General features: G+C 41.2%; 1 protein-coding gene across 1 annotated transcript in view; it reads right to left on the bottom strand.

Annotated features, from left to right (window-relative positions):
• The window catches only part of CSTF3 (cleavage stimulation factor subunit 3), a 49,127-nt gene that overhangs the window by 1,370 nt on the left and 27,649 nt on the right, over positions 1–20,108 (bottom strand). Inside the window, exons 4-20 of the mRNA XM_017826976.1 lie at positions 14,972–15,004; positions 14,467–14,564; positions 13,026–13,092; positions 12,889–12,923; positions 12,662–12,788; positions 9,992–10,069; positions 9,637–9,799; positions 9,027–9,136; positions 8,461–8,577; positions 7,333–7,407; positions 5,892–6,035; positions 5,681–5,783; positions 3,886–3,955; positions 2,486–2,681; positions 840–993; positions 374–468; positions 173–233 (exon numbers count right to left, since the gene is read on the bottom strand). Of these exons, the coding sequence (XP_017682465.1) occupies positions 173–233; positions 374–468; positions 840–993; positions 2,486–2,681; positions 3,886–3,955; positions 5,681–5,783; positions 5,892–6,035; positions 7,333–7,407; positions 8,461–8,577; positions 9,027–9,136; positions 9,637–9,799; positions 9,992–10,069; positions 12,662–12,788; positions 12,889–12,923; positions 13,026–13,092; positions 14,467–14,564; positions 14,972–15,004 (1,726 nt within the window). The remainder of the gene's footprint in view (positions 1–172; positions 234–373; positions 469–839; positions 994–2,485; positions 2,682–3,885; positions 3,956–5,680; positions 5,784–5,891; positions 6,036–7,332; positions 7,408–8,460; positions 8,578–9,026; positions 9,137–9,636; positions 9,800–9,991; positions 10,070–12,661; positions 12,789–12,888; positions 12,924–13,025; positions 13,093–14,466; positions 14,565–14,971; positions 15,005–20,108) is intronic.

The raw sequence follows: 20,108 nt of genomic DNA, 5'->3' as shown, positions 1-20,108 counted from the left end.
CAGGTAAATGTACAAATGTCTCTATGTAGATTCCAGCCTAGAAACACAGCCAATCTCTTTTGCTCTTAAACACAAATTGCACATCTGTAAATGAGGTCTGGATTTCAGACAGCAACATCCATATGTAAAACCATGTCTCTGTCACAGCTTCCAGAGAGGACAAGTCACTTACTGTCTGGCAGTTTGCATCTTCTAAATATCTCCATGAGCTCATCCACTTGAACAAAGGGACCCTGATTTGTTACAAAAAAAAAAACAAAAACAAAAAAAAGTTTAGAAGGTTATTTTCAATAGAGTGATACATACTGTGGCTCTGTCACAACAGAATCTCTTCCACAGCTTTCTGAAATTTTGAGAATGCATTACAACAAACCTGAAAACAAATAGGAGGTGGCAGGAGCTTCATGAGAACTACAGCTGCTGGTGGAACAGGAAATACACCACCTGGGACGGGATGTAAACCTGGAGCTGTGGGAAGAAAAACTATATGAAGCCAGTGCAACACAGCTAGACCAGAATTGTTCTTGCAGCATTAATATTTGATGCAAATAATTGCTACCCTGTCCCTTTGGCCTCTACTAATTACATATTGTTTAGTGATCTGGTCTATGAGCAGTGTGTGTAACAGCTTATTATCATTTAACCCAAACTACTCGTACTTATTTCCATGTGACCTTAATTCTAAGTAAAACATACACAGTGAAATAACAGCCTCAAATTTAAGTACAGGTTTAGCTGACTGTAAACTGGGGAAGTCTCTGATCAGGCTGACTCAACACCCAGGTTCATAACTCGCCGCCAGGTGAAACACAACCCCCTCCGACCGAGGTCTGACTTACGTGCTAAGTGTCTTGGCTGAAATGGAATCATCTGCTGAGTGTCGGGTTTTGGATATTCGGGTTTTCTGTCTACTTCATCCTTGAGAACAGGCACGATGGAAGGTGCAACCACAGGGTCTGGAATTATTGCTGCTAGCTTGGCACGGGAGACATCCTGAGAAAGGCAATCAGAGAGCGCTGAACTCGGCAGGACCACATGGCTTGTTTAAATTACAGAACAAAACATCTTGTCATCATTATAATTTCAGATGTCCTCTTACAAGACCATCTGGGCAGAACTTGCATGTTTTCATCAAGCATTTTAGTCCCAGCTGGGAGTGGAAACACTTGTTTCTGCTACTGAATGGGCCCATGTTTGTCATTTTTGAGCGGCCCCACTTTTAGGTTAAAAAGATTTAGGTGAACAGGTGCAGACCACTAGGCCTTCACAACTATCATTTCTCCCTCATTTCATTCCCTAGATTGCTTTAGCTGGATAAGAAATAAAGCATAAGGCAGTCAGCAGGCATGCAAAGCATCAGTTCAAACAGGATTACGTTTTGGCACGTTACAAGCAACAGGAATCAGCCCAAGGGCTGAACCATCTTAGGTACACACTGCCCTGCAGGCACCTCGCAAGAACTTCTCTCTTGTACCCACACCTTTAACTTCAAAATAACTTTGTCCCCACTGCATTCAAAGGAAAGTGTTCAGTGGCTCAATGTGACTCTGATTTCCACCTATCAGATTATTTTACAGCTCTGTGACGAGCAACAATTCAGCTGCTTTGCTAACTTTGATGTCATCTGTATTTTTCATAAATTACTCTTCTGTGTAAGAAATAACTGGAAGCTGAGGCACTGTTTTAGAGACGTAAATTGAAGGCCCTCTTCCTGTCCGTGCAAATGGCAATCAGCTGTTTCTCTAGCAGCCTATTTACTTCACGCTTAAAAAAATATTACCCAACATTTTATCCTGTTCTATTGGTTTTGGAAGCGTTATGGCCTTCCACAGAACTGAAACAGTAGTTAAAATATATGTGGTTAGAAACAAGACAGGAGACCACCAGATAACAGGGTCTGGCCCAGGCTTTAAATTCCAAATGGCAGCACCAAAGCACTTTAGCCATAAGAAACAACAGAAACAAGCAAGCAGCCACTGATCTCTGTGGACAGTTTTCCTCAGCCATTGGCAGCAAACACGGGGACTGCAGCCTGTTTGGTTTGATACAGTTCTCAGTGAAATGGGTGGAGTGTTGCCACCTTGGAGTGGAAGGACAGCCAGAGATGTTTCACACAGATGGCCCAATTCAACAAACTTCTGAAAGAATTTGGGTTTTTGAAAGAGCTCGGGCTTATGTCGGAAGTGGAGGCCTGTACTGAGTGGTGATGGCACGAACACATCGACCTTTCCGTGGGAGGATGAAAGGTAAATATGAAGACATGAGGCTGCAGTTGTCAGTCGTGTTCCTTGCTCCTTTCTGCCCTTGGCCCACTAAGCAAAGCCTGGCACTTTGCTGCCCAATGAGACAAGGAGGAGGAGAAGGCCTGTTTTACCTGCTTTTCCCTCAGGGGGAAAAGTGTAAGGCAAGTCCTAAACAAGGAATTCCTCAAGTTTACTGGGACTGAAAAGCACAACAGTAAATTGAAGTGTTCTTACCCACTTACCTTATAACCAAGGGCCTTGAGTTCACTAGCAGAGCAGGGGTACAAGTCCATGAACTTGTACCTGTCCACCAGCAGAGCTGTTTCTTTGCCCTCATATTCCTCTTTGAATGCTGTGAACCTCCTCTTCTCAACTTTCAGTATGCTGGCTAAATCACCAATGTTACTTTCAAAGGCTAAAAACCGAGCCCAGATTTCACTGTAAAAGAACAGACACAGTGACAGTTACTGAAGGAGAAAGAATTACTGATCACAGCCCAAAGAACACAAAGGAAGGACTCAAAGGAGGCGATCTGGGAGGACGTGGCCATTTCTGTGATTTGCTTCAGATGCACCTCACACATGCATTGCCATCCCAGTGCCTTATATATTTCTGTAAAAACTTTCAATCTAGTGGACTGCAAAGGACTTTGTTACGGAAAGGAAAGGATTACTGGTGTCAAGGACTTAGCATCTGAGGTAAGCTTTTCTCGATCTAAGACACACAAACATGTGTCAAGGCCTTTTCAACATACATTATGATCTAGTTCTTCTGCACAGACCAACATATTCTAGCTGGCAAAAGAAGTAACCTATGACACAGCAGGCACTGCTTCAGAATTTTACATAGTCCAAAAATATATATAATTACTGCAGATTTCTCTGTGGAAAATCTCATATATAACTTAAGCAACATCCGACCATTTTTCTGGACTTGATTCAACTTTCACTTTAGCCTTGGAATTCACCTTTGAAGATGATTCAGCTTTTAAATTCTTGGGTTTTCTCACTTTTAAAATGGACATAAATGTTATTTCTCACAAAAAGATCAGGATTAAAGTGCAGAATGAATATGCACAGCAGTGCCATGTTTGATTGCTTAGTTTTGATGCTTATGTCTACCAGAATAATACGGGTGAACACTCAGACTGCAAGGGCTGGGTAAGTTGGGTTTTTTTTGAGAAATCAACTTAAAAAGTAGCAATGAAGATGTGGTGGTGAGTGGTTAATCCAAGCCTTTTCTAGTTCTTTTCCTATTTTATTTTCAGTTGGCTGGGAGGTGTTCAGCACCCTCCTCAATAAATTCCTGACTCACCTCCTCTGCTCAAACTATTGAATCCTTACTGCTCATTGAATCCCCTTGCTCAAACCACTGAATCTTTACTGCACAGGAGGATTTTGCACTTTATCCTCAACAATCCTGCATCAATGAGGTTTATAAAGTCAATAAACAAACGAATTTCACTAGAAGGGGGATAGGGACTTTCACAAATCTGTCACAGTTGTTGCTATTTTAGGCAGCACGAAGAGGGGAAGGAACATCTGTGCCTAATTTTGTCCTGCTGTTGATGTTTCTGATTTCTTTGGGATATTTATGGTTGAAAGGGGTTTTTAGTGTAGCAAAACTGCTTTTGCAGACATACCCGGATTTCTCAGGTGGAAGGCTCCCTGAAGTTAAAACACGTTCAAACAAAACTCTCGTATTGTTGTCCTCTAGAAAGACAAAAAGAAAAATCACACTAAGTAAAATACATTAAAGACAATTTAAAATCATGTCCTTTCAAAGAAATGTGTACATTGAATTAGATATGAGGCTGATATTCTGATACTTGGATTTGAATTTCAGTAAGTATAAAAAGAGATCTGAATGCCCACATAAAACTTTACTGATGTTAAATTCCATTGCAAATTTGTTCTTTGGAAGTTTATTTTTGTTGATAGCGACAAACTGATCCTAATCCAGGTTCTTCTATAACAGCACAGCAATTGTTTGGCATCTCTTCAGGATTTCTGGGTTGGTTTGTTTTTTTTTTTCCATTTTCTTTTATTATCAGAATAGCATATCTGGGTAGATTTAAATTTGGCCTTTCAATTCATTACTTCCCTTTTAAACCAGGGCTATATTAATATACTTGTATATTCCTCAGAAGCCCTCCCCAAACTATTAGGCCTGGTTCCCAACAAGCACTCAGTGTCTGTACGTTGCCAGGTGGAGCAATGGAGTGGTTTTGTTCCTTAAAGTGCCAGCTTCTGCCCCAGGTATTGTACCATCCCTTACACTTAAAGGAGTTCAGAGATCAATTTCCTTGGTTTGCAGTAGCCTGCTGGATCATTAAAACAGAGCAATACCCTAGGGAATTTTAAGAACTTTTTTTATTTCTGATGGCAACCTATAGAAAGGCATTGCAAATATTCATATAGACCCACAATAATTTATTGCAAAATTAAATATACTGGAACTTGGGAAAAAAAAAATCTCTGTTTAAAACCTCCAAGCCTGTTCAAACTTTCAGAGCCTGAAAAACCAAAGTGCTGTAGTCTGACAGGAGACTCATGTGCCTGGTGCCTGCAGAAGACAGTGTAGGTTCAGGAGATGTGCAGCAGCACAACTGCCCACAGCCCCTGGCTCACACAGCTGAGTTACACCCACCCTGTGTTACACCTCTGGGCTGTTATGCCACAAACACTGAACCAGAGAATTGACTACTTGAAGAAATACCTGAAAAAATCTTAAAATCTAACAGGTACCAGACAGGACTGGGCAGAGGAAGACCCTGGGATGAACTGCTCCCTCTTCTTCAATTCCCCATGAAACTTCCACACAAAGGTCTCTGTCAGCCCCTGCTCCCCACAGCAGCCTGGTTTCTTGTAAGAGGGATATTCACTCCTTGCCTCAGGAAATCCCACACAGAGACCTTCCACCACCACCTCCACCTCCTGCCCGTGCCCTGCTCTTTCCAGTGCAGACCAGCTCCCTGGCAACTTCCAAGCAGGACTGATATGCACAATACTGATTTTGTATCTTGCTCATCTTATCTACCCCGGGAGAAGGAGTTTAAATTAATTCTAGTCAGGACCAGCTAATCCCTCACTCCTCTCACGCTGATTTGGAGGTCCTACAGATCTTTTTCCTCAGGATTTAGATTTCTCAGTGTCCTTCCCACTGTTCACAACAGATGCTGTAAAGCTCCTGCAATGCCAGTGAGTTACAATTTGGAAAGTTCACTCTCCTCTAATCAGTAGCATCAGGATCTAATGTTCTGGAACTTCAGTAAGGACAGAAGAACAGGTTTTGTTTTCAAATTAACTCCCAAATTTCATGAAGAGATTTCATTGCTCTTCAAGAAGAATTTTAAATACAAGGAACTTGGCCTGAACCTAAACTCACAGAGAAAGCAGATTCATGCTCCATTAGACCTCCCAAAGCTCAGAGCTTACCATTAAGGTGAGAAAGGTAGTCGATATATGCCAGCACATATTCTGGAATGTCCCCATATTTTTTCAGCCCTAGCTCGAAAATCTTAAAGGCCACAGACTTATCCTGCAAACATTAAAAAAAAACAACAAAAACCAAACAGTTATTAGCTTCAGTGAGCTCCACACCCCCTGCTGACACTTCTGTGGTGTCAGACTGAGCCCCTGTGATTACCTTACTACAGTAATACTCCATCAGAGCTGCTGTAACATACACGTGGTGGCGGGTCCGGGCGTCCTCTCTCGCTTTCTTAAATATCGTTCTTCCAGATTTTATGCCCTCTGCTCTCCTTGCAAATTTCATATATTGGATATAAACCTAAAGGGGCACATTAATATTGATACAGCATCACTGCTAACAAAGAATACCAGGATATCACCAAGTTTGTTTTTTTTTTTTTTTAATCTTCACTCACAAAATACAGCGAATAAGTCACAATAGAAACAAGGCTGGGTTGTGCCTCCGTGTTGTTTTGCTATAAATAATGAGGCAAACCTTTTTATGGATTTTTAAAAAAGAAACTGAACATACCTAAGACTGATTCCCTGAAAACACAATAGTTAATACACATATTTTTCAAGGAAGGGGAGGTAAGGAAATGAATGTAATTTACATAAGCTGTTGCCTTCAGAGAACTCGAGGATCAGTGTAAAGATGGTAACTTTCTAATAAAGCCAAGACCAGCCAAAAGGTTTGATGAAGCATTTTACTGTACATTATACAATCCAAGGTAAAAATAATCATCCAGTCTGCAAATATCTGTACCTGATCAAGGAAATAATGAATGTGCTGCTTAATTCAGTGGCCAATTTGTGGTTTGCCTTTCTTTGGGATTTAACTTTCCTTCACTCTGAATTAGATGACAAATAACAGCATTCCTCAAGCAGGAGGAACCGGGACACGGTTTCTCATAAAATGTGCATTTGGGAAACATTATGATCTGTCTTTAAAGAATGGAAAGTGTCAGTAAATGGATACCTTTCCTCTAACACTGACCTGTTGTTTCATTTTAGACCTCACACCTTCTTTTTCCTTCTAATGCTTTGATGTGTCTATTTATAAACTAAATTGCCTCTTGAGAGCAGGTTACTTCTCACACCACTTGTTCAGCACTACCACAGCTGGCACTAGGGACAATGTTTATAACTTCAGCAGATGCACAGCAATACTCTTGGATACTTATATGGTGCATTACAGATTTATATACAAACTACAGGTACACAGGATGGAGTATTTTTATGTAGGGAGAACAACGGACAAAAGCAACGTGGTTTTAATCAGGTAAGGGGAGGCAAAGTGAAATTTTAGTTGAGACAAACATACATCAATTCTTAAGAGCTGTCATGAAGTATTTTATATCTTACATCTGTTTTAAGAGACTGTCCAAAAGAGACAGAGGAGGAGAATGCTCATGACTTAGTGTATTAAGGTGAATTAAAGACTATACTTATCAACCTTCCCGAAATTTTAATCTAATTCTGTCATCTCATTACTCCACCTGCTCCATCACCCTTGTGAGCCAAGGAACTCCTGCAAGCTCTTCCCCACTCTGTGCACGTGTTTGAGTGACTACCCACGTAAATTTGGGAAAACTCAATACCAGGCATCATCTTACCAGGGTGGGGTCAATGTCTTCGATAGCCAGGAGCCGGTTATATATGCTGTGCACTTTCTCATACTTCATTCGACTCTAAGTAAAAAGAAATACGGACTGCTTGGTAACACCATTCCACATCACCTCTGAGAATGCACAGCTCAATCTGAATTAAAAAACTAGACTTTTTCTCTTTCCATTTTTCCCCGGCTGAACACTGTGCATGTCAGTCCCTTTACTTGCAAGCGTTTCCTGTCTCGTGCAGTCATTTTTTTACTTCCCAACATTAATTTCCCAGTAGTGCTTATGCACATGCTTTTCAAGAGACTCTGAACTCTTTTTCTAATGTAGTAGTACTGCAGCAGAACTGTCATTGTAGGTGTTTGGGATAAGAAGACTGTTTCCTTTATCCCTGTCTAAAAGTAATGTGTAGACAGGTAGGAAAAGCACCTTCACTCTCCAACCTACACATTTCAAATAATCCATTCAGTTCCCTGCCAGCTCCAGCCCTCCACGTTGTAGTGTGCAGCCTTAAAAAAACAGGACACTTAGCATACAAGAAGCTGCACTGAAAGCCAAGGAAGGCTCTTTCTTTTAAGGGCAAAGGCTTTTCTTTTTTCCCCTGTTGTCCTCACAATCTTCCTGCAAAGATTCTTCCATGTTACAGTAAGTGGCAAACTCCACAGTCCTCATCTGATCAGTGGGAAACAGCCTTTATTCCCGGTGGTTCATGTGCAAAACCACCCAGAAAGCTGCAATGCAGGTGCCTCCCATCTTCCACCACAGCAAACACAAATATTAACCCCTCAGAACTAGATCGAAAAGATGCTCTTTATGCCCATGTTAAAAGTGAAGAAGCTGATGCTCTGGTAAATGTAAATTTATAAGCATTTCACCCTTATGACAATTTGAAAATTATAGTCAATATTTAAGTGGAAAGACAGTAGATTTTCAAAACTTTTGTAACTTATATGATGAGATTTTCCTCTCCATTTTGTCAGCTCAGAAACCCTGAATGAGAGTAAGGCTGGAAGAATCAGCAAATTAATTCTACAGAATTCTGTGTATTAAGTATGTTTCAAATAAATGGCATTATTGATGGGAGACATCTTTGGATTTTAAAGTCAGTACATCACTGTTTTTGCTTACCTCTTCATAATCTGCATATGCAAAATAGAGAAGCATATTCTTCTTTAATAAAGTGCTGATCGCTCTTTCATAAATATTAGCAGCCTCATCACTGAAGAGTTTGGCATTGTTCATGTCCTGTTATAAAATAAGTATAATAATAAGTATAATAATGTAATTGTTCAGCATATGTGACAATGAAGGTCAATTTATGGAATATCTTGTGTGTGACAAGTCCCAGTGAATTTCCATGCAGTGCTCCAATAAAGAGTTAATCATGTCCCCAGCACTTAAGGAATCACAAAACCAGGCCAAAAAACTCCCCCAAACCTAAAAATGAAACCTAAAACTCCCTCAAACCTACCTTTGCAAGACTGAAATAGTTTTTCATAATTCTTACCTCAAATAAAGAAATTTTTATTTCTTACATCAGGCCTGATTTTAAAATTCTGAACACGACACAACTTACTGTACTACATATATTTTTCACACCCCCCTCTTTGGTTCTTAAGTATTTGACCCAAAAAAATAACAGTACACCATGTCAAAGCAATCAAATAAGAGAAAACCAGTGGCAACCTGCTTACCCCTTTCTCAGCCAGCAGCTTACTGGACTGCTCGAGGTACTGTGCTGCCTCATACCAGATGTCTGGGTGATGTCCCAGCACCAGAAGACATTGCTCGTAAGCAAACATCACTGTGGGCAAGAAATGGAGGAAACACTCCTAAATCACTGCAGAAATGGTACCATCTTGCACAGTGGAAGTGTGAAGTACAAAAATCATCAAATAAATCAATGTTAACACTAACTGGCTACAATGATCACAACTTCTTCACAACTTTTATATTGCCAGAAACTTTATGAATCATAACCAGCAGCTGAAATCTGCTGAAGAACAACTCATTCAATAACAGCCATAAAAACTAGGATGTGATCCACTGTTTCCTGACTTCCAGTTGAAGTTCAGTGGCACATGACTATAGCACTGTCCCCCAAAATCCTGGCATTGCTTTCAGTTTGGCTTGAGTAAAACGTAGTTTGTTTTTTTTAAAAGAACACTCACACAATTCAAGGAATATGATTAACTTCTGCTCCAGCAGGAATCCTGAACACCAAATGACAACATTATTTGTGCTGGAGGTCATTAATGAAGCCAAGAAAATATAATTCTACCTGTCCTAACAGTATCTAATTACCTCTTTTTGTTATAAGAGTCTGATCTTCTGTTCGCAACGGGTTGCTCTTTTCCCACTGGATGTACTTTTTCCACATGTCCACCTGCTGAGCCTCCTGGGGGGTGTTTTGAGGAGGGACAGAGGGAGCATTTCGGTCCAGGCCTTTCATCACTGTCTCATATTCCTGAAGCAGAAGTAATGTTTTGAAGAGCAGATTTAAGCTTATTTTATTTATCTTATGCTTTCTAAAAGAGATACAAATATTTTATCAGACCAACCTTATTAGTCTGACACAGCTTTATTCAAAATAAGGACCGATTTTAATGATGGCTTGTAGAATTAAAGGGAACAAAGGGAAGTCAACAGAAGGTTGTACCTTTGCAACGCGTCGTGCATTCATATAATCTCTACTCCTGTCTTCGATCATCTTCTTAGCTAAGTGAATATTGATGCCCTGGAGAAGGGTGAAAAAAGGAATTGGGAATTTGCCATTTCACTTTGGAAATACTGAATCTTATTTTATACAGGGAAGAGTTTGAAAAGGGATGCAAATTTGAGCAAGGACAAAGTTATTTTAAAATACCAATCTCAAGGGGTATTGCGTTTCTCCTAATAAAAGCGTGGGCAAGATCTTGTATCAGAGAACAAACTCACTACTAAAAATCAACTGACCTCAAGCACCTCAACATACTTTTAATTACTTTCAAAAATACTTTACATAAAGTGCTGGGGGCAAAAGTAGAAAGAATGTGTTTGTGATTTACAATTTTGCTTTTAAATGACGATCAGTACCTAGTCAGTCACAGCTCCCTGCCTTGCTGCTCACCAGGTAACAGCATATGAACAACTCCATTTTCTGGTACAAGAAGTAACACAGATTGACTTCCAGACTCAAAGCTCTGCCTTCTCCTCTGTCCCTGAAGTAACAGCTTTTAAAAGAGGTTCTATTCAGCACACTCCCAGCTGTGTACCTTTGTCAGCTGAGAGGGATTCAAGATGTGTCATCACGGAGAGTGGCACCCCTCCAGGACTGCACACGTGTGAGAGGGCTCTGCTGTGCTGCTGAGCAAGAGCAGAGGGGTTGGGGGCAGCTGGGCCCTGCTCACAGGGCCCTGGGCATGAACAAAACCACAAAGAACTGCTCTTACAGCAGGGTAAGAACCCCCCTTTTGCTGCTGCCTGTGTCCAGGTGGATTTAGCTGGCGTGGCTTGGCAAGACTTTGAGGAAGGTGGGCACAGCTTTCAGTCCTATTCCAAACAGGCACCCAGGCTTGGTACTGACTCAGTAGGGAAGCAAAGGCACTGTCTAGGCTTGTGCAGGGTGCTGTGTGGGCTAGCACACAAACCCAGTAACGCCCCAGTTAACCCAGGACCAGGCTGAGGATGCAGCTGGATCCTCCCGGGATGCACTCCCAGCTCAGCAGTGAGCCAAAGACTGTCCCTTTGTCACTGGGACAGGGGGCTCACTGGGGGCATTGCCACTTCTGACCATTTAGTTAATTAAAGATAGTGGTGACTGACAGGCTGATATTGCTATGTGGTGGTGGCTATGGCTGAGCTGAAGGGAAGCTTGAGAATAGTCTCGAATTAGAGCAAACAGCCATTAATCTTTCATACAGAGACCTGCACGTGATCGCTGTGTTGTTGGGCTACTGATGTGGGGAATCACCCCCCCCTCAAAGAGCCCTTCTGGTGAGGAGCATTTCCCTGTGCCAGGACCCCTGCAAGCAGCAGCCCTTTCCCTTGAGGCCAGAGGCCAGTTTAGCCAGAACAAAATGTGCAGAAACCCACATCTGAGCAGAGCACTGGCCCTCAGCTTCTGCAGCTCTGAACAGCCTGAGGGACAGGTCTGAGTTACAGATGTCAGCCAGAGCTGCCTCAACTAGAAACTGGACAGGTTTGAGCTGTTGTTTTGACAGTCTCCCTATGTACTAATGAAAGGAGTGGTAATCAACAGTGACAGCCTCCATTTGCTGTGTGGGAGAGGAAGAGAAGGTTTACAGGGAAGTTGTATCGGGAATTTTCCTGCACAGGAGAAGGCACAGCACTGGATAACTTCCCTGGTGTCAGCAGGCTGGCTGTGGTGTCCCTGAACAACAGGGCAATGAGCTGTTACAGTACACGCTTGTGGGTCTGGATGCCTGGAGTTCTCCCACCCAGAGGTCCTCCCATCCAGAGTTCTCCCACCCAGAGGTATTCCCACTTGCTAAGCACATCATGAGAGGTCATCAAGAGCATAACTTGCTTAATTAGCACCAAGGAAAGAGAAACTGGCCCTTCTTCCCTGCTCAGGGCACAGCTGCCCCACAGCATGCTGGCACCTGCCAACCTGGGCACAATCAGCAGGAAAAGGGAGAGTGGTGGATGAGCATCCCTGCCTGGCAGTGCTGAGCACGAGGGCAGCTACACTCAGATCTGCATTCTCACTGCTGCTGACTGGGGCTGGTCAAACACCTGTTAACAGATGTGTTTATAAATACACTGTAAAGGTGCAGGCTGTGAGGCCAATGAGCTGAGGTCACACTTGCTGAAACTCATCTCAATGGAGGCTGGAATGGCTTCAGGGGAAGGATGGTGAGGAGCATTTTATAAATACTTAAGACCACGTAACTTAACACAGTGAAGGAAATCCAAACCATCATAGCTGAAAGCCATTTCACCCTGTTCAACTCCAAGTGAAAGGAGGGGAGTGCCTCCTGGGGGACACCAGCCCTCACTGCCACCTGAGCTGCTCCAGCTCCCATTAGATACATTCTCCATCACTGGTGACAGCGATTTCTAACTCACTAGCAATTCCACTGGGCCAGCTGGGAAATGGGGTAGTCCAATTTATCTTATGGAGGGAGAGTCTTTGAAATAAATTTTAAAATTCACTCAGGTACCTGTAGAGTTTCGCCACAGGTCTTTGGTACAAACTGCACCCACAAAAGGTGTTCGCACTGCTGGTCACCTCTTTTACACATATTTATTTAATGGATATAGTTTGGGCACCACATTTGGCTGTTATTTCTTTCTTAATGTCACAAACAATCATGTTGTTGATTACCTCTTCGTATTTGTTATAATCTCTCCAGAGCTGCTCTATGTTTATCATTGGATTCACACAACCACGCTGGTAAACCCTACGGACAGCTGTTATCCTCTGGTTCTCTGCATAGGATCCTACTGCTTCTCTAAAGAGTGGGAGAGAAATTCATGTCAGGTCATCACTTGTGAACACCAGCAATTACACCAACTGATCTTAAAAAAAAAAGTCTTTTAGAAGGTACTTACACGCCTTTCAAAAAATTGATGTAATCCACCCAGATCTATGTGAGAAAAAAATATTACATATAATGAATCCAATGTTCAGTTGTACTTGTTAAAAAATTAGAAATAAAATGTGCTTTGATTGAAAAAAAAAAACATACCTGGTATGACATGATTTCCATGCCAATCTTATCCAGAGCAAAATCATATGCCTGAGCCATTTTTTCTCTGAGGAAAAGAACAAACCACAAAGACCATAGAGCAAGTGTTTAGTATTTAAAAAATTCTTTATTTAAAGAGTATTCTTTTGGGCAGCAAATTCTAACCAGACATTGAGGAATGAGAAATATCATTCAACAGCTGAGAGCAAAAACTGGCATTCAGATAGCTTTAAATTCTGTATTTAGGTTATGTTGGGGTTTTGCCTATTTGTTTTATTTAAGAAAGTGATTTAAAACTATTGGTGGCAATCCGGCATAATAACAGCTCCTGGTCCACCCTCCCAAGCCAGTGGAAACCCATGTATACTATGAGAAGTTGAGAAGACAGAAAAAACCCGCTCTCCACACCTTCTTAGCTGACACATGCACTCATGGTTTCTTTTTTTTTTTTCCTTTTTCCCCTCAGATCTTTTTGCAATTCTCCGGGAATACCAAAACTCCGGGGCAATTAGGATTAGCTCCCTTGTGTGGAAACTGATTTCTTGGTCCCCCAAACTCAAAGTATTTTCCTTCAGATTTAAAATGTTCACAGAATTTCCTTGGTTAAGTTTCAACTATGAGTGTTTTTTCTCCCTACCACTTCTCTCCCAGTTTCCTTTACTCAAACATAGTTCAGTACCTTATTACCTCCTTGACAAGATTAACAGGAAAAAGAGAAGAAAGTTAAATTGGATAAAAAGATTGGGGATGGCGGAGTGGGCACTGATACTTTTAAAACTGTTTCAAAACAGTCTTGTAAAATTAGAAAATCCTGCTTTTCCCCCTCTGTTAATGCATTACTTATCTTGCCAGTTATTGTGCAAAGAAATCATGGTGGGTTGGGGAAGAGAGATTTTATAGATGCTGGAAGTTACTGATATTTGCTGAAACTCAGACCATAAACAAGCAAAATGTAGTAACTGAAAAGGGATGAAGATTAATACACCCCAAAATTCAGACACCCTGAATTTTATGCCTTATTTTCTGCATTCTAAACCTTTTCTCTAAGGCCTGAACTATCTCCTATTACTGGTCAAATACAGTACAGCTGGAATTAATGCTGAATTTTGTGGAACTCTAAACAGGACACTGAGGGCAGGGACAACAAAAGCACCAATCCCATCTGCAGGGAACTGCCATGGATACACCAGCTACCCCCCTGCTCTTGTCCAGCCTTGTTCTATGAATCCAGATTAAGGCAGCAATTTTACCTGGGAAACTCAGTTAAAGAAACTTTAAAGAAAATGTTTTCTAAATGCAGATTACACATCAAACCTCCAATACTCCACCAGAATATCCCCAGACAGATTTGTCACACAGGTTCCACCCCACCCCCCAGTGAAAAATGAAGAAGAAATTCACCATAAAAGTAGAATAATTCAGAGCAACTCTGTTAACTTACTTGTAACTAGGCAGCTTCCCCTTGGTTTCTCGTACATAGGAAAGGTAACATTTCCATAAATCAATGTGTAAAACCTTCATAAGGCATCGCTGAAATAACTGTTTAATACATCAAGAAGACGTGATCAGGATTCCAGATACAGAAATTAGGTTTCTACTTTCAAAACTATAAAGTGTGGATTAAAATAACCTTATTAATTATGATGGAGATTTATAAGAAAGAGTAAGTTAAACTACTCATTCTTTTGATTAAAGCATCTCTGTGCTATGCAAGGGAACTGGAGAGAATTAAACAGAAAAATCCCCGTGCACAATTCACTGATTACAGCTTATTATTATTATTGATTTGTTGTAGCAACAACAAATGAATTGTAATGACACTTTTTATCTGTGTCTCTGAATAGCACATTCAATGACAGCTGTGGCTTTTTTCAATCTGATACAGCCCAATCACAAGGTACTTTTTCTTGCTATAGAGATATATTACATATATTAATAGGACTCACCTTTTCCACTTTGTCATAATTTTTTGCTTTAATCTATAGGGAAGCAGAAAAAAACAAATCACTTAAGAAACTACTTTTGAATAGTAGGAATATATTCTTTATACAGTACTACAGCATTCCAATTTGTACTTTGGCTGCCTTGAACTAATTACACTGTAACAACACATAATGTTGCAAAAATATAATTAAACACACAAAAATCATGTACTTTGCATAGCTTTTGCAAAATTGGCAGGCTCTTTACTTTTATTTTTAATTCTTCACTTCCAAAATGTAGGTATCAGTAGGCAAAGTTGCTTTCCTGTATTCTGGTTTGAACAGCCAGACTTAGCCTCTAATGTCAAGATATTCTATTGCCTCCAGTGCATATATTGACTTATGTACCAAAGGTTCTAGATCAATATTTAGTAAATTAAGGGTAAAACACCATATTTACAAAACTACCAGGCTAATAAATCTATTACACTTGAAAATTTATTTCTTAAACTACACGTTGCTATAATACTCTGATGTTGGATCAGGGAATAATAAACATGGAGAATCTGTTTTTCGAGAGGTGCCCCAGCCCTGGTGCTCCCAGGAGGGACCAAACCACACTCACAGCTCAGCACCAGTTTAATTCACACAGCTCACACACCACAGGGGCAGAGGGTGAAAGCCAGCAACCAAGAGGCTGCCTTTCAGACAGGACAAAGAAAAGCACGAGACTGCTGAGGAGGACAGACTGGCATCCTTCATGTATTTATTAGCTCCAGTTACAGTAACGTGCCAGGCAATCTCTGGAGACACACCCCGAAGAAACTAGGAAAATCAACACCAGCCTTTAGAAGATGCTTATCTTCGCTGAAGTAAGGAACTTTTTAATGAAATAAGGATTCATTACACTGTGTTGCATTTGTAAAGCATCAAACCTCCCCTTTAAATCTCATTGCTCTTCATTTACTTAGAGGATTCGAGCTCAGCAGGAGCAGTTCCGAAAGCCTTTCTCTCCACTTCCCCAAGGACCGTGGTGGCAGGCAGCAAACAGCAAGCACCCTTCTGCACCAGGTATTCATTATTTCACTTTACATCATTCCCACACTAAAGCACAACAGAATTTTTAATGGAAGCATTGGGAGACACCGACTCACATGCAGGAGCCCTAAAATAAGTAAGCCCTGTACTGCTCCGTGCACTGCCTTTTCTGCCTCCCGCTTCCCCAGTGTCCGTACTCCCACAACACCCCAGTCCCCAGAGCATTAACATTTCCCTCACTCCTGAACAAGATCAATTAAAAACAAGAGAACTCGAACAGGTTTTGAAGAAAAACTTTAATGGCACACATGGCAGACTGGACCCTCATGTCAGTACCCCACTCCAACCGGAGCAGTATCCCGCCCAGCCTGAAAGACTTTCACAAAATCCAGGTCTGCAGAGAGTTAAGCTCAACTGTGTCTTGCACACACGAGTTTCACAGAGTCTTCCTGCAAACTATTCAGTTAAAAGACGGATGACCAGAGAAATGACCAATTACAGACATAACACTGCTGGGAAATAAGACTTTGCTAAAATCCAGAGGTGGCATTTCCGTGCCCTGGAGAACACCTCTAACCCCTGGCAACACACCCCTATGCTCTCAGGGATGTGTCCACATCCTACTGCCACTTTCTCACAAACTTTTTGTGAGCTGAGCACATTCTTTCTGCCTTTAAAGAGCACTTCAAATAATGGTAGGGTTGTTGAGACGGAAGTTTTTTTTGTGGACACGAATTAAGGAGCCTGGCGTTGCTCCGCTTCCAGTTGAAGGAAAGTACATTCTTACATTTTAAATTTCTCATTCCTTTAGTGTCCAAAAGAAAGGAAGACATCTCCCATTTTTACTTCATCCTTTTTTGACAGTAATTTTTCAGGTTCCTCAGCACATCTTATAATATGATGAAAAGGATTCAACTCTCATTAAAGAGAAAGAGCTCCCAGACCCTGCCTCCCACATCTGGCAATCTCCTTCTTCTATCTTTGGTCACCACGTCAAAAAGAACAAATGAACCTTGGTTTGTACATCTTAGCACACAGCACAGCTGCCTGCACCTTTTTTCCCTTGTACTTAACTCAATAAAGCCTTCATCAGGATGGGCAGAACTAATTTGTTTTTAATAGAGCAAGACAGGAGATCGCACGAATTCTTTTTTTTTTTAGTGAAAATTAAATAAAATTAATTCATGGCTTTGTCACTGACAAAAGGCATCACCTTGTAGTCATTCAGGAACAAGATGAAAAATAATTCTTAGAAGCTCAGAATGAAAAGCTGTAAGCAGGCAGAGCAATAACGAGCATAGCCATGTAAACAGTGCCACGCACGCCAAGACAATTCCTAAATGAAGCTGGGAATGCTCTCTGCCTGCTCAGCACTTCCCCTTGCTCCTCTAGCACCCAAAGGCCCAGTGACAACCATTACTCAGCAGAAGTGAACTCCAGTGGCCTCAGGAATTGCATCCAGCATCAGGTCATCCCATTTGCTTATAGAGCAGCTTTATTAGTGCCCTGGCAGCACTGTCACCAGGCAACAAAACACAGAGCACAAGGAATACATATCCACTGGACTGCATGCACCTCCCATAACCAAACACCTCGAGAAGGTGTTTTGCTAAGAAAAGTAGGTATATTCTTCATTTGCGTGTGTTATGACTCAGAGCTAAGTATTTTCTACGTGAATTATCAGGTATAAGACAAGCTGCTGACCACATCGAGTCAGTGTTCTATATTTGTTAAAGCCACACAAATGGTCTGACATCTGAAAATTCAGAAATCTTGGTACCAACAAAGTTAGGGAGGTTGGAGACCAGTGGGATGTGTTAGAAAAAATAAAAGAAAAGAAAAGCAACATTGGCCAATGCTTATTGGGTCTCTCAATGGACAAGCAACTATTGCTCCTGCAGGAATTTGTTTGCCTTTCTTAGCTCACCACTCCCAACCAAACATCGTGGCAGGCCTGGCTCAGGGATGCCACAGGAGTGGGGAAAGTCCACCCCCACCCAGCAAGGGCACATGCTGCCTCCAGGACCCATCACATATTCCTGTTACATTTCTTGTTTTTCCTATTACAGGCACAGGAACAGGCAGTGATTAGATGTGGAAAAGCATAAAAAATTGACATTATACTGTAATTTTGTCCTTAAAAGACAAACATTAAGTGAACTATAGAGATGTTTACAGCAGATTATCCTTTCATTTCTAAGGCTGCCTGGATTCCTATTCTGATTTCTTTAATTGAGGAGGTTGCTGTTATCCTCACAGAGGTTGACAAAGGAGTGGCTCCACCACGAGTCCACCTCCTGTTAATGAGCTGAGACACTGCCATTCCAAGGTAAAATCCATACAGAGGAGTGTCTCCCCTCCATCCTTGAAGACTACACAAATGCCATCTTGTCTGATCAGCCATACTTGGACACTCCTGTAATAAAACACACCTGAGCCTGCCTTCCTCTGCCTGTGGCAATGAGAAATTCTGCCCCTTTTGCTGAAAGAGTAACTTGAAATTTGATGCTCTAATAGGAAATTTAAGTCACTACTGTATCAGCTTTGTACGAGGTGAATTCATAATAAGTCAAATTTCTTCCCAGAATATACAATGTAATTCCCCATAATGAGCTTCACCAACATTAAAAGGCAAAACTTAATCCATAGATTACACAGCACTTCACCCTTTTTAACAGACCTTTACAAGACATATGAACCACTTATGATCGTGCAAGGCACGTGATTTTACTAATCTAGGGACATAAAACTCTTTGTAGTTGCCTGGCAACATACAACACAAGCCTAAGAAGCATCCCAGTTTTGTTTTAATCTTTTCAGTGTTTCTTGCTTTCCATCAAGCTCCTAAGGAAGCAAAGTTAGTATGTGGTAATTAAGGACCAGCATGGCTTTTTCTGTCATCTATTTCCATATCCCAACTCCACCTTCCTTTTTTTCAAAGGTTATTTTCCAGGGAAAAAATTTGTTTCTCAAGGATAAAAATCTAACACTCCCTTATCCACTGTATCCAGCTCTCCCCTTGGTGAGGTAGATCCTCTTGCTCTCTACCCTACCCACTGCCCCTGCACTACTCAGGGGGTTTTTGTGCTTTTTTTGGAAGAGGGAAACACTGTGCATCCCTGGCAGACTGCACCAGCTGACAAAGGGACAGGCTGGGAGAGAAGGAAATGCCACAGCTGTGCAGGTGTTAACTTTCTGAGAATTTGCCTGAAATCTGGATTTGTTATAAATATTAACATGCATGCACCATCTTTAACGTTAGCTGGGGTTTTTTTTTGCTTGTTTGTTTTGAAAAAAACATACACAACATATGTTTCAGGGTACAAAATTACAACCAGATCCTACACGTATGTATTTGGAAGTATTGCTCTTGTTTATTAGCTGAAGGGAACTCGCTGTGAAAGACCTATATTCATTGGCAGTTAGATGGCTAGGTATTAGACAAATAAAAGTTAACATTTTAAAAATAAAATCAGACTACCCAAAATCTATTGTGACCAAAACCATTTGCCTTTTTTTTTTTTTACATCTTGGTTGCTAGAGGAAAAGAGTCAACTCCCAGCCTCGAGCACAGTGGGATGTAATTTCCGTCTCTACCAGGATAGAACTGTGAGTGTAATCAAATACACTCACATTTCTCTAACCTGTTTCCAAAATACAGGCTAGGGCTGGCTCGAGAGATGTTCCCACTTTACTTGCAGAATAAATACAGCTTGGACCACAGCAGTTCAAACTTCTCAGACTGCCTCAAAGAAATGTCACCTTTGAAAGGATGGAGAGATGCTGATTCTCTGTTCTATCTTTAGCACGTTTGGCCTTTTGCTATTTGCTGAGGCTCCCAGTCAGTGACTAATTTTGTGAGCACTTAATGTGACAAACTTGCTTTCCCACAGGTCAAGTAACAGCAATTAGCCTTGCAAATAACAAACCAAGTTCTGATAAAGGTAAAATGCAGGACTAACACTGCACTTCCACGTGGTCATTGACCCAGAGAGGCTGGATTATAACTCTCTAAACAACTGGATGTAAAACTTATCTAACATATGCCCAACAAAGCACATATTTGATTTGTGCAAGATATTCCGGGGCTTAAGCAAAGAAATGCTTTATTTAAAAGCATTAG

The sequence above is a fragment of the Lepidothrix coronata genome, unplaced genomic scaffold (assembly GCF_001604755.1).
Source record: "Lepidothrix coronata isolate B3197 unplaced genomic scaffold, Lepidothrix_coronata-1.0 Scaffold133, whole genome shotgun sequence".
Taxonomy (NCBI): Eukaryota; Metazoa; Chordata; class Aves; order Passeriformes; family Pipridae; genus Lepidothrix; species Lepidothrix coronata.
This window is presented reverse-complemented; position numbering and strand designations above follow the sequence as displayed.